We start from the raw sequence: 15,204 nt of genomic DNA, 5'->3' as shown, positions 1-15,204 counted from the left end.
AATGGTGGTGCATACCTGTAATCCCAGCTACTTGGGAGGCTGAGGCACAAGAATCGCTTGAACCCAGGAGGTAGAGGTTGTAATGAGCCCAGATCATGCCACTGCACTCCAGCCTGGGCAACAGAGTGAGACTCTGTCTCAAAAAAAAAAACACCAAAAAACAAACCTATTCATTAATGCAAGTATCATCTTTATTAACTATTTCATATAAGACATATGTCTCCATGTTCCATTTGCTTGAGTAACTAAATCTATACAAAGAGAAAGACTATTACTCCTCATAATTTGAGAGGTAATTCATTTCCAAAATCAAGGCTAGAGGCTGGGAACAGTGGCTCACGCCTGTAATCCCAGAATTTTGAGAGGCCCAGGCAGGCAGATCACCTGAGGTCAGGAGTTCGAGATCAGCCTGGCCAACACAGTGAAGGGCCCATCTCTACAAAAAAAATATACAAAACTTAGCTAGGCATGGTGGCACGCACTTGTAGACCCAGCTACTCGGGAGAGTGAGGCAGTAGAATTGCTGGAACCCAAGAGTCGGAGATTGTAGTGAGCCAAGATTGCGCCACTGCATGCTAGCCTGGAGGAAAAGAGTAAACCTGTCTCTAAATAAAAAATAAATAAATAAATAAATAAATATAAATAAAATCAAGTATAATAAAAGTCTCTCTCTCCCCGGTCACTATGCTTTCCATTTAATGCCAAAGGAATTAAAGATAGTATCTCCAAAATGCCTATAGAACAAATAGGATTGGTCTTTAAAAGAATGAGAAGACAGTTAAATATACTGTTAACATTATTAGCAAAGATTTTTCATTTTTAATTCTAATCTAGTTCAAAACATCATTTATAGTTTTGGAAAAAGCTAAATAAGTGCCTCAGTTTCCTCAACCATTAGCTGGATAATAGCATCTACTTCTTGGGATGGTTTCTAAGGCTTGAGAGAGAAAATGCATGAAAATGTCTAGTACATCATTCACTGAGTGCTTACTATGAACCAGGCACTTTAAGTATATTAACTAATTTAACTAACCTTCAAACTAACCTTATGATGAAGGTGCTAACTATTATTATCTACCTCGGTGGTTCTCCAGGAGCAATTTTGCTCTCTGGGAACATTTTTGATTGTCATGATCTGTGCAGGGAAAGAGAGGCATATAGTTGGTAGAGGCCAGGGATGCTACTAAACATCCTACACAATGTACAAGACAGGCCCCCAAAATAAACAATTGTGTGGGCCAAAGTATCAATAGCGCCAAAGTTGAGAAGCTCAAAGCTACATTTTCTAATAGATAATCCAAAACACAAATAGGTTACATAGGCCAGGTGCAGTGGCTCATATTTATAATCTTGGCACTTTGGGAGGCCAAGCAGAAGGATGGCTTGACACCATGAGTTTGAGACCAGCCCAGGCAACATATTGAGACCCCATCTCTACAAAAAATAAAACTAAAAAAATTAGACGTGATGGTGTGCACCTGTAGTCCCAGCTACTCGGGAGGCTGAGGCAGGAAGATCGCTTGAGCCCTGAAGTTCTAGGCTACAGTGAGCTGTGACAGCACCACTGCACTCCAGCTTGGGCACGAGTGTATATATATATATATTTTTTTTTTTTAATAGATTATATAACTCACCTTAGGACACAGGTCCTAAGTGGAGAGCCACTTACTAAAAGCCTATTCCCTATCTGCTCCCCAATAAAGTTATATTAAGAATAAAATGAAGCCAGCCACAGTGGCTCATGCCTGTAATCCCTGCAAGGGAGGCCAAAGTGGGGGTTCAAGAGCCAGGAGTTCAAGACCAGCCTGGGCAACAAAGTGAGACTCCATCCCTTAAAAAAAAAAAAAAAAAAAAATCAAAAAAAGAAAAACCATATGCCAGGTGCAGGACTGTATGCCTGAAGTCCCAGCTACTTGGGAGACAGATGGGAGAATTGCTTGAGCCCAGGAGTTCAAGGCTGCAGTGAGCCATGATCACACAACTGCACTCCAGCCTGGGCGAGAGAGGAGTGAGACCCCATCTCTTTAAAAATAAACAAACATGGCCGGATGTGATGGCTCACGCCTGTAATCCCAGCACTGAGAGCTGAGGCAGGCAGATCACTTGAGGCCAGGAGTTTGAGACCAGCCTGGCCAACACGGTGAGACCCCATCTCTATTAAAAATACAAAAAAAAAAAAAAAATTAGCCAGGTATGGTGACATGTGCCTGTAATTCCAGCTACTCGGGAGGCACAAGAACTGTCTGAACCTGGGAGGCAGAGGTTGCAGGGAGCCAAGGATGCACCACTGAACTCCAGCCTGGGTGACAGAGTGAGACTCTGTCTCAAAAACAAATCAATAAATAAAATAAAAAATAAACAAATAATATGCACCAGCTCCATGAAACAGAGTAATAGTTTTACCCTTCCTGCTTAATGAAAATGCTTGAGCACACTTTAAAGCAACTTAGACCCAAATTTTATTAGAAGTACAAAAATAAAATTTACCTTAGAAACAATGTCAATTTGTTATACTTGCCTCATCTAAGGGATCCACATCTGTTTTCCTCATCTTAATAAGTACATCATATGCCTGCTGAAGTGCTCTGACTTTAGGATGAGAAACTCTAACATAGGCCGGAAGACAAATAAACCATAAACTGTAACAATGACTGAACAGACACTTGGCCCACTGTGGTGGATTTGTATAACATCTCTTCGCCAATTTATGAGCTGTTTTTATCTCCTAGAAAGAGAATAAAATATTACGATATTTACTAAAATTCATTAGGGTGAGGAGTGAGAAGGAAAAGGGAGAGGATAATTTAAGTAAAACTTGACCCCCTAAAATCAAGCACTTCAAAGTTGACTTTTGTGAGTGGCTTCCTGCTTACTAGTGTTAATGGTTCCCCTGAACATTCATTTACAATAATACTTCATACTATACCAAAACTATTTGTTAGCAAGCATGTGTCTCTTAACAGAGTAGAAATTAAGAGCAAAGATCATTCATCTTTTTGTAATAGAATGGCTCATAACATGTCTTTTACAAAGAAGGCACTCATTTTTGATGGGTGAAAAAGTGAAATTCTTCTCACTCTTCTGTTCGCTAAAGTTTAAGATGCTCTAGGCTATCTCCTGCCAAGATTTCCACTCTGTCTTCCCAAGCTACAGTCTATGTTAACTCCCTCACTGACAGATTCCTTTAAAAAGACCTATTTCTGGCCAGGCGTGGTGGCTCATGCCTGTAATCCTAGCACTTTGGGAGGCCAAGGCAGATGGATCACGAGGTCAGGAGATCAAGACCAGCCTGGCCAACATGGTGAAACCCGGTCTCTACTAAAAATACAAAAATTAGCCAGGCGTGGTGGCGTGTGCCTGTGGTCCCAGCTACTCAGGAGGTTGAGGCAGGAGAATTGCTTGAACCAGAGAGTGGGAAGTTGCAGTGAGCTGAGATTGTGCCACTGCATTCTAGCCTGGCAACAGAGCAATACTCCATCTCAAAAAAAAAAAAAAAAAAAAAAGACCTATTCCTTTGCAGTCAACATAAACTTTCCTAATAGTTTGATAGTCATGTTTTCCAGTTCTGATTTTCATTCAGATTTAGGTAGAAGAGAAAAGTAGGTATCAAAATCATCTGCTGAGTGTTTTTTTTGTTTGTTTGTTTTGTTTTTTTTTTTTTTTTTTTTTTGAGACAGTCTTGCTTTTGTCACCAAGGCTGGTGTGCAAGGTGTGATCTCAGCTCACCGCAACCATTGCCTCCCGGGTTCAAGTGATTCTCCTGCCTCAGTCTCCTGAGTAGCTGGGATTATAGGCACCCACCACCACGCCCAGCTAATTTTCTTGTGTGGATTTTTAGTAGAGACAGAGTTTCACCATGTTGGCCAGGCTGGTCTCGAACTCCTGACCTCAGGTGATCTGCCCACCTCAGCCTCCCAAAGTGCTGGAATTATAGATGTGAGCTGCCGTGCCCAGCCATCTGCTGAGCTTTATCAAACTATATATATATTCCCAGAAACTACAGAGCCAATCACATATATCAGAATGCCATTTTATGCTTTGCACTAAAGATTCCTCTGCTAGTCTATGTTCTAAATAAAAAAATCTTGCGGTCGGGCATGGGAGCTCATGTCTATAATCCCAGCACTCTGGGAGGCCGAGGCAGGTGGATTACAAAGTCAAGAGATCGAGATCATCCTGGCCAACATGGTAAAGCCCCATCTCTACTAAAAATACAAAAATTAGCTGGGCGTGGTGGTGGGCGCCTGTAATCCCAGCTACTCAGGAGGCTGAGGCAGGAGAATTGCTTGAACCTGGGAGGCAGAGGTTTCAGTGAGCCGAAATCATGCCACTGCACTCCAGCCTGGATGACAGAGTGAGACTCCATCTTAAAAAAACAAAACAAAACAAAACAAACAAAAAAACCAACTTGGTATATTAATTTTACTTTTGAGCTCGATCTCCATGACACTTCAGTATATATTTAAAAATATATGCCCTTGTTGTTCTAAGATCCTATGGTTCTTTTCTTTTCCAGTTAGCCTGAAAAAAAAATTCTGCTATAAATGAGATTTAGAGGCTGAATTAGCAAAATTTTCTCGTTTTAGAAATTTGCCTTTTGTTGGCTGGTAACAGTAAAAAAAAATTCTTTAGTATTCTCTTCAGACAACATTGAAAGAAATATGAACTGTATGAAATTAGGAAATACCTCAGGATATTTCTAGGATTTAGGGGACTATCCCATAAATTAGTAAAACCTGAACTAAGATTTTCATTGTGAAATTTTCCACATTTTGAAGATCCCCAAAATGTCAGTGTATGTATAAAGGATGCTTAATTTTAACTCATACGTAACCACAGCTTAGTTCTTTATACCTAAATCACATACAGTAGTAAAGCAAGATGTCTAGGTTGTCCTAAGTTAACTCCCTTTGGATTGTAATACTTGGAATAAAGTATATTTACATTAGCCATTAGGGAAATGCAAATTTAAAATACAACTTCATACTCACTAGATGGTTATAACCAAAAAGACAAACAATAACAAGAATTGACAAGGATATGTTGTGAAACTGGAACCCTCATACACTGCTGGTGGGAATGTAAAGTGGAGCAGCCACTTTGGAAAACAGCCTGGAAGTGCCTCAAAGGGTCGAACACAGAGTAACCATTTGACATAGCAATTTACTCCTAGATATATACCCCAAAGAAATAAAACCATACATCCATATAAATACTTATACACAAATGTTCATTTGCAATATTCACAATAGCCAAAAAGTAGGAAGTGTCTACATGTCTATGAATAGACAAATAAAATATGATATATCCACACAATGGAATATTATTCAGCAATAAAAATTATTACTGATATATGCTGCAACATGGATGAATCCTGAGATGTTACACTAAATGAAAGAAGCCAGTCACAGAAGAATACATATTATGCAGTTCTACTCTTGAAATGCTCAGAATAGACAAATTTGTAGACAGAAAACAGACTTGTGGTTGCCTAGGGCTGCTAGGGATTGAGAATTGGGGTTAATGGCTAAAGGATGCAAACTTTCTTTTGGGGTTGATGAAAATATTCTAAAATTAATTGTGGTGGTGGTTGTACAAACCTGTAAATATACTAAAAGCCACTAAATCATACACTTTAAGTGGGTATGCTGTATGGTATATGAATTATACTTCAATTAAGTTTTCCAAAAAGTGTATTTGGTTCCTAAAGACTCTTTTTTTTTAGATGGATTTTGCTCTTGTTGCCCAGGCTGGAGTGCAATTGCTCAATCCCAGCTCACCACAACCTCCGCCTCCCAGGTTCAAGCAATTCTCCTGCCTCAGCCTCCCGAGTAGCTGGGATTACAGGCATGCACCACCACACCTGGCTAACTTTATATTTTTAGTAGAGACGGGGTTTCACCATGTTGGTCAAGCTGGTTGCGAACTCCTGACCTCAGGTGATCCACCTGCCTTGGCCTCCCAAAGTGCTGGGATTATAGGCGTGAGCCACCGCGCCCAGCCAATTCCTACGGATTGTCTTAAAGCATAAACATAAGCATTTAAAAACTTCAGCCTTGACAGATAGATAGATAGATAGATAGATAGATAGATAGATAGATAGATAGACAGACAGACAGACAGACAGACAGACAGACAGACACATAGACTTTTTTTGAGATGGAGTTTCACTCTTGTTGCCCAGGCTGGAGTGCAGTGGCACAATCTCAGCTCACTGCAACCTCCATCACCCAGGTTCAAGCGATTCTCCTGCCTTAGCCTCCCAAATAGCTGGGATCACAGGCGCCTGACACCACGCCCAGCTAATTTTTGTATTTTTAATGGAGATGGGGTTTCACCATGTTGGCCAGGCTGGTCTCTAACTCCTGACCTCAAGTGACCTGCTCACCTCAGCCTCCCAAAGTGCTGGGATACAGGCGTGAGCCACCATGCTTGGCCCAGACTTGGTATTTTAAGTAGGCTTGCAAGAAATCTAGTTAAATTCAATAACAACCATAGTGAGTCTTCAAATGGTTGTTGTGGGGGATCATTCTAAACTATGAGCTGCATATCACATATACATATTTTACATCTTAAATGAACATGAATTACATAAAGAGTATCTGACCTGTTTAGTTCTCTTAGCCATGAGAGCTGGACTCTTTGTAATGCTATTCCCAGTAGGGTGTCTACTAAAACAAAGTTTCAACTCCTGCGGTCTGTCAAAAAGCTTAAGGTCCAATCTTGGAAAGTATTTGTAACTAAAATAAAAAGCAAAAATAGAACTGCTGATTTAAAACACACCAACTCTTCATATTATTCCAGCGTTTAGGCAAATATTTCTAAACTTCAAATAGTACCCAACATTATTTTAAATGCTTATATAGAAAAAATACTTTTTCAAAATTTTTAAATGATATAACATACAGAGACTACCTTCATGAAAATTTTTTCTCTTCCCCACCCTATTTGTTATTTTCAATCAATCTCTAAAACACAGAAAACTCTGATATCTTACTTAAAGGGAGAAATAACTCTTTCAAGATAATCTATGTATTCAATAATTTACATTTAAAAAAATTTTAGTATACGTCATAATTTTATGTTTTTCTTCATAAAATTACCTTGCATAGGTATTTAAAATAAAAAAATCCATAAAATTTTTATTTTAAGGATGTACCACAATTTAAGCAGTTTTTCACTGCTGGACATTATTAGGTTGTAGGTTGTTTCCAAATTTCTCCAATTAAATATTTTCATATGTATATCTATGTGAATACTTTTGCTTAATTTCATAGGACAAATACCCAATAATAGAATTTGCTAGGTCCATGTTTATCAAAAGAATTAAAATTATAATTAATATCAAATTATTTCAAAAAAGATTATACTTCAACATATATTCTAACTACTAGCATAACCTATTCTCAATCTCAAAGGTTTCTATTCATCATTTTGGTTTGCATTTCTTTGAATGCAAAAAACCATAACATATTTTTATATTATTTGCTTTGGATTTCTTGGAAATTGTCTACTTATTTCTTTTGGCCAATTTTCTTCCAGGAGATAGTGCCTTTCCATATTTGATTTTATCCTGTTTGTCAATATCTGGATTCCAATTTCTTGCAGTTAAGCCAAAGTAGAAAAGAATTCTATAGTTAACATGAAATCAAAATAGTATTTAATTAAGCCATTTAATCCCAGATATATTCTTCATTCTGATCCAGTCCTCTTGATATTATACATTAATTTTCCATTTTAGGAATGTACTTACTTTACTTTGTATTTTAGAAAATCTTTTAGAAATGCAGCCTAAGAAAATAACAAAGATATAGATAGCAAAGAACTATAAACAAATCCATAAGAGGCTAGTTAAATAAATCATAATAAATGCATGCAATGTGGTCATTACAAATGATAAGGCACAAAAATATTTAATGGCATGGGAAAATGTTCAGACCACTAAAGGCAAACACAGATTACAAAGAGAATCTACCTGATGAACTCATACATGCAATACATACACACATACATCCACATGACACATACATATCTACAATTGTTAAGAGACACAAGTATTGGTGCTAGAATGATGTATCAGTTTTCTATTTTGGTTTGATTTTCTAAGTTTATTAAATTTATAGTAATAAAAAAACTACAAAATCCATTCTAATTTCTTAAAAGAGTCACATCCAAATCCTATCCTTTATCTTAGTAAAGAATAAATTTCTGGCCCTCTACCTTAAGTTTTCTTGGTAAATTACTAATTCATAAGAATTTCGCAGTCTTTGTTTCAAAACGAAACTCCCAAAGGGAGCAGGGAGCCTCATAAAAGTAACATTTTTCTTCTTCAGAATTGAAACTTTTAAAGATTAAAATACAAACACTAAGGTAAACAATGATCAACATCTGACAATACCATCCAATTCTTAAATTATAACACCTAGTAGCATTTCCATTAAATATTTATCTACATTAGTTCACTGAATACTGAAAATAAGTTTCACAGAAGATTAATATACATATCTACTAATAAAAATTAAAAGAAACTAATAGGTTGTGCCTAAATAGCTCTTTTAAAACTTCCTACTACCTGTACTTTGGTGACAGGTCCTTTCCATCATTAGGAGGTGGCTCCGGCGGCATTATAAATACAGTATGCTCACTTTTCTGTGAATCATCTAGTTCTATCAATCTGGTATCTTCTGCTGAATCAAAATCAACCTGAAAATAATTATTTTTCCTCAATTAATTTGCATACAAACAAGATCTAATTCTGAAATTTCAACCCTTAAAGTCTTAGAAAAACATACCTTATCTGTTTTCTCTGTGCCTTTATCAGGAAACAACTAGAAAAAAAGAAAACAGATTCTTAATGAAAATGTCCACTATGAATTTAATAGACATTTTTATCTTACATTCTGATTTAGGAAAAAACTACCCCTTTTCAGTACCAGCTGATATAAAACATTGCAGAGTATATTTTTAGGCTAAATACATACTCTTAGGCTAAAGCATAATTTTTCACTTGTGGCTATTAGGATAGAAAACTATTTTGATTAGTCGTTTTGTACACCTTAAGACAAAAGATGACCAATCACAAGGTTATCTGGCTTCTCAAATAAAAAATTTCATTATTATTAAGCCCCTTTATTAGTGACTGACATTAAACTTCTCATATAACTGAAAGATACTGGAATATCAATTTGTAAATAAACAAAAATGTTGAATAGTTTTAATTATATCCCTGGAATTTTGGATCACACTGATAGGAGAAAATTATTCAAATCTTCTAAGGCATATGAATCATGAGGGGGCCATAAAAATTAACGTCATAATATTCTACTTTTGTTGGATACAATCTCAAATGTTATATAATATACGGTTTGCATAAACAATTGGCCCCAAGATCCACTTAGCAAAAATAAGAATTATATTAAAAGTTAGGAAAAATTATAACCAAGTCAAGAATCAATTTTAACTTCCTTAGGATGGGTGGGTAAAGCTTTAAAATTTAACGTATTTCCACCCTCCATTAGAACAAAAGAAACATATTAGGCAAAAGAATTTGGAAAGACATTAAAACAAAAGAACATAGAACTTCTATTCCCCATAAAACTAAACATTTTTAAATTAAAAAACCTAAATCTTAAACTAAATCTTATTGGTTTAAATTTTAAAAAAATATAAACTCACAAGGCTCAAGGAAATGTTCTTAGTTTTACAACTCAATAGTTGTAAAACGAAAGTGAGATTTAAAGAGAAAATTTACTGGCTGGGCATGGTGGCTCATCCTGCAAACCAAGGATTTGGGAGGCCAAGGTGGGAGGATCACTTGAGCCCAGGAGTTTGAGATCAGCCTGGGCAATACGGTGAGACCTCATCTCTACTAAAAATTTAAAAAACCATCCGGGCATAGCACATGCCTGCAGTCCCAGCTACTCAGAAGGCTAAGGTGGGAAAATCACTTCAGGCAAAAAGTTCAAAGTTGCAATGAGCTATGATCATGCCACTGCACCCCAGCCTGGGTGACAGAATGAGATGCTGTTTCAATCAATGGATCAATGAATAAAGAAGAGAAAAATTGGCTAAATGTAGTAGAAACTTGATACCACAAAGAATTTTATTCATATATTCTGCCCAGAATCGGTAACACATACACACACATACACAACCCTATTCTGTCTTCCTTATATCACTCTAGACTAACAAAAACAACGATAATTATACAGGTAAGGCAAACTTTTTTTTCTAAACACTAGTATAAGTACAAACTTTTACCTTTTCTATGCAGTCATCAAAAAATGCTAATCCAGTATCTTTATCACTTACAAAACTGCATTCTTCAATGAAACGAATAAAAATCTGTGTTTTGGATAAAAGGGTATAGAATTTTGCATAGGCACGATCTCGACTTTTTAAAAATCCTGAGGAAAACAAAATATAATTAAATTCAAATTTTAAACTGGAATTCGATATTAAACATTAAACTTGTACTTATCTATACTACATTCTCTTTATATATACGTATATACATATCCACATTTAAAAAGAAGCTCCTAAAGGTTGAGTATCTCTTATCTGAAATGCTTGGGACCAAAAGTGTTTCAGATTTTGGATTTTTTTTTTTAAGATTTTGAAATATTTGCATGTGCACAATCACATATCTTGGGGATGAGACCCAAGTAAACAGGAAATTCATTTATGTTTCATATATACATTATACACACAGTCTGAAGGGAATGTTATACAATATTTTCAATGATCTTGTGCATGAAACAAAGTGTGTGTTAAGTACTTACATGTGGAATTTTCCACTTGTGGCATCATGTCAGCACTCAAAGTTTCAGATGCTGGGGCATTCCAGGTTTTGGATTTTCAGATCAGGGAAGCTCAACCTGTGGTAACTACATATATAGCTCCTTCTGCCTAATTAAACCACGAAAAATACTTAACTTCTATCAAACTCTTCAATGAAATCTAAATCCCCTATAAGGAACCTCCAGCTCTACAACTTTTAAGTAGAAATTTCTCTGATACTCTGCATACTCTTGAGTCCATGGTCAATTTCCAAAGAGTCAATGTCCCTCTTTAATGTCGCAAGACCATTATTTCTGTATTGTGTTTTAAAAATTTCTGCTCATTAAAGTTTCAAGCATCTGACTATTCCACAATTTCCTCTATTAATCGTAGTCATCTATTGATTTCAGGGACACTCCTTCATTCACTGAAGACCAGGGCATTTGATTCAAGGTCTCCTCCTTTCTAATTCCTACCACCATCATTCTTCCACACCCAGAAGCACAAACCATGAAAACACTTTAGGTTCTTCTTCATTCCCTTTTCTTTTTCTCTTTTTCTTTTTTGAGACAGAGTCTAGCTCTGTCGCCCAGGCTGGAGTGCAGTGGTGTGATCTTGGCTCACTGCAACCTCTGCCTCCCAAGTTCAAGTGATTCTCCTGCCTCAGCCTCCTGAGTAGCTAGGATTACAGGCGCCCATCACCATGCCTGGCTAATTTTTGTATTTTTAGCAGAGACGGGGTTTCACCATGTTGGCCAGGCTGGTCTTGAACTCCTGACCTCAGGTGATCAGCCCGCCTCGGCCTCCCAAAGTTCTGGGATTACAGGCGTGAGCCACTGCGCCCGGCCTCTTTTAAGAGATAGGTGTCTTGCTATGTTGACAAGGCTGGTCTCAAATTCCTGGCCTCAAGCGATCCTCCCATCTCAGCCTCCCAAAGTGCTAGAATTACAGGCATGAGCCACCTTGCCCAGCCTTCATTCCTTGATTTTCAATGATCCTATGCTCCATCCTACCTCAATCACCAACTTCAACACACAGTCACAGTCCCTTGACTTTCCTTGCTAGCATTCAAAACAGCATTGCCTCTCAAATCTCTCATTTTCACATCACTCCCAGCCCATTACCTCTGCCTATCTGGTCTCCTTAATTAAGTATTTCTACTAAGTGTTTTAGGGTTTTTTGGGTTTTTTGTGGGGGGAGCAGAGAGGGAAGGCTCATTGAAATCTCCAATCCACTGGCTTTTTTTTTTTTTTTTTTTTTTTTTTTGAGATTAAGTCTCGCTGTATTGCCCAGGCTGGAGTGCAGTTGATCTCGGCTCACTGCAAGATCTGCCTCCCCGGTTGATGCCATTCTCCTGCCTCAGCCTCCTGAGTAGCTGGGACTACAGGCACCTACCACCACGCCCGGCTAATTTTTCACTGTGTTAGCCAGGATGGTCTCCATCTTCTGACCTCGTGATCCGCCCACCTCGGCCTCCCAAAGTGCTGGGATTACAGGCCTGAGCCACCACACCCGGCCTCCACTGGCCCTTTTACCTCTACGTACATCCTCCCATCTTCACTTCTTCCTCTGTCCAATACTGATTCCATGCTATATCCATCATTTCAATTACTGTTTTGCCAATACTCTCAACCCCTTTGCTCTTTTGTCTTTTTGGTTAAACCTACCTAGCATAACCCAGCTCTGGAGGAATGTACTGCTTGCCTTCTCTGGATCTGCATTAGGGTGGCTGAGCACAAGTTAAGGGGAAAAAAAGTTCCACAACTAGGCAGATCAGAAGCACTTATACCTTCATCCCTCACCAACAACCCTACTACATTTCTGGAATCAATTTAATTTTCCTCTTCACATGTTTTCACAACTTATTTCCAATTTGTATACGCTCTCCCTTCATGTTTTTGTGCCCCCTCCACACCCCGAAATGAGCATACTTTACAGTGCAATGAAAATGCAGACCATTAAATAGAAACTATGTACACTATCTCACTACGTAATTTATGACTCTTTAACAGCTATCATTTATTCCTTCTGTCTTTTTACAGTGGATATGTCCCTCCTCCTATCTAAGGACAAACCATCACATGACTTCAGGATTCCAGCCCCTTCCAGTGTTCTCAGGATAAATATCCCTCTCTATTAGCTATTCCTCTTTTTTTTTTCTTTTTTGAGATGGAGTCTCGCTCTATTACCCAGGCTGGAGTTCAGTGGCGTGATCGTGGCTCACTACAACCTCCACCTCCCAGGTTCGAGTGATTCTCCTGCCTCAGCCTCCCGAGTAGCTGGGACTACAGGCATGAGCTAATTTTTGTATTTTTAGTAGAGACGGGGTTTCACCATGTAGGCCAGGCTGATCTCAAACTCCTGACCTCAGGTGATCCGCCTGCCTCAGCCTCCCAAAATGCTGGGATTATAGGCGTAAGCCACTGCGCCTGGCCTCTATTAGCTATTTCTCATCAGCATATTCAAGTCTCTTTTTTCCATCTAAAACAAAAACAAAAACAAAAATAAAACAAAACAAAACGAAAACAAATCTTCGATCTACTCCTTCCCTTTTTTCTGTTGTTTTACTTCTTATAAACGGCATGGCCATTCACTTGGTCGTTAAAGGCAAAAACCTCAAAGGTGCTCTTGATATCTCCCACTCTACCTTACATTCCATATTCAATCACCAGGTTCTACTCAATCTAATTCCTAAAAAAATCACTCTTCTATTCACACTATCATCAATTAATCCAGGTCACCTCTAATAATCCCTAGAACCAATGCAACAACTTCCTAATTAGTAGATCCATGCTTCAATGTCTCCAGTGCAATCTCTGTATGGAAGCCAAGGAGATACTTCTTTTTAACATTTCAAAGAGTGATTTTTAAAAAAATGCAAATCTGATCCTATTACCTAATGAAATATCCTTTACAGGCTTCCAATTAATCTTAGGATAAAAACTGAAACCAGCACTAATCCTAAAAGATCCTGCATAACCTGGTTAATGCCACCATTTCAAACATGGTTTTCTCTGCAGCCTTTCTTTCTTTGATGCTGTGGTCCTGATTCCCATCCGTTTTAGATACTAATTAGTAGAGAAAAGCTTAAATAGAATAGAAATAAATTATTCTCCACAAGTTATAATGAAAAGGCTTTCTTTCCTTCTAGTGGATCCAAGCAAAGATCAGCAAACGCTGCTAAACCAAGAAAGCCAAAGGCTGATGGGTGAACTACAATGAATGAGTGAGGCTGACAACACTTTAAACCTATTAGGAACACTAAAAGTACGACAGCCAGACATGTATGTGCCTCTCAAGATGAGGCAATAGGAAGAAGTGAGCACCATGTATTTTGGTACTTCTTGCCAAGAGAATTAAACCTGAATCTAACCAAGCTGCTACATCTGCACTGTTTAATTCAGTAGCCACTACCTTCATATGGCAATTTAGCACTTGAAATGTAACTGATCCAAATTAAGACACACTGTAAGTAAAAAATACATGCCAGAATTCAAAGACGTGGGCCGAGCGCAGTGGCTCACGCCTGTAATCCCAGCATTTTGGAAGGCCAAGGCAGGCAGATCACCGGAGGTCAGGAGTTTGAGACCAGTCTGGCCAACATGGCTAAACCCCGTCTCCACTTAAAATACAAAAATTAGCCAGGGATGGTGGTGCGTGCCTGTAATCCCAGCTACTAGGGAGGCTGAGGCGGGAGAATCACTTGAGCCTGGGAGGCAGAGGTTGCAGTGAGCCAAGCCTGTGCCACTGCACTCCACCTGGGCAACACAGCAAGACTCTGTCTTTAAAAAAAAAAAAAAAAAGATGTTTGTGAAAAAAAAATGTAAAAGATTTCATCAATGATTTTAAAAATCTGATTACATGCTGAAATGCTATTATTTTCCCCCTATCTTTTACTTTTTTATTGTGGCTACTAAAATAATTTTAAATTTTATATGTGGCTTACATTATATTTCTACCGGACACTGCAGCTCTTGAACCTACCACAAGTTTACAGGAATACAAGTGGTAGAAGAAATGGTAAATAACAACATAAGGATAAAATAAGCCAAAACCACATATACAAAATCCCTAGTTAATTCCTATTGCTTTTTTTAGGCCCAAACTTAAAAGTAGCACACTAAAGGATACCTTAGGACATTAATATTCCTTGTTATTTCTTCAAGAATATTTCTCTGACCTAACTAGCACTCTCACTGTAACCAATACTTTCCTTCAAAACACACTTATTAATATAGTTAGTATTTACATTTTTTTCTTGTCTAATGTCTGTGTCCCCTAGTAGACCAAATGCTGGACTGTTTACAATAAAACTTTAGGGCCTAGAAATTGAATAAGTATCTTTTCAAATTCCTTTAGTGATGTCACTTCCGTACAATCCATACTCTTCATCTGGCATTTACAACTACCCACAATCTGAGCCTA

The 15,204-nt window shown here is 37.9% G+C and overlaps 1 protein-coding gene across 3 annotated transcripts in view; it reads right to left on the bottom strand.

Annotated features, from left to right (window-relative positions):
- The window catches only part of DENND4C (DENN domain containing 4C), a 142,589-nt gene that overhangs the window by 39,294 nt on the left and 88,091 nt on the right, over positions 1-15,204 (bottom strand). For all 3 annotated transcript variants that reach the window (XM_012500698.2, XM_030818805.1, XM_030818850.1), the window contains exons 13-17: positions 10,261-10,406; positions 8,793-8,828; positions 8,573-8,703; positions 6,608-6,740; positions 2,519-2,725 (exon numbers count right to left, since the gene is read on the bottom strand). In XM_012500698.2, the coding sequence (XP_012356152.1) occupies positions 2,519-2,725; positions 6,608-6,740; positions 8,573-8,703; positions 8,793-8,828; positions 10,261-10,406 (653 nt within the window). The remainder of the gene's footprint in view (positions 1-2,518; positions 2,726-6,607; positions 6,741-8,572; positions 8,704-8,792; positions 8,829-10,260; positions 10,407-15,204) is intronic.

This window comes from Nomascus leucogenys, chromosome 1a (genome assembly GCF_006542625.1).
Source record: "Nomascus leucogenys isolate Asia chromosome 1a, Asia_NLE_v1, whole genome shotgun sequence".
NCBI classification, from domain to species: domain Eukaryota; kingdom Metazoa; phylum Chordata; class Mammalia; order Primates; family Hylobatidae; genus Nomascus; species Nomascus leucogenys.
Note: the sequence above shows the minus strand (reverse complement) of the source record. Positions and strands in the feature narration are given on the sequence as shown.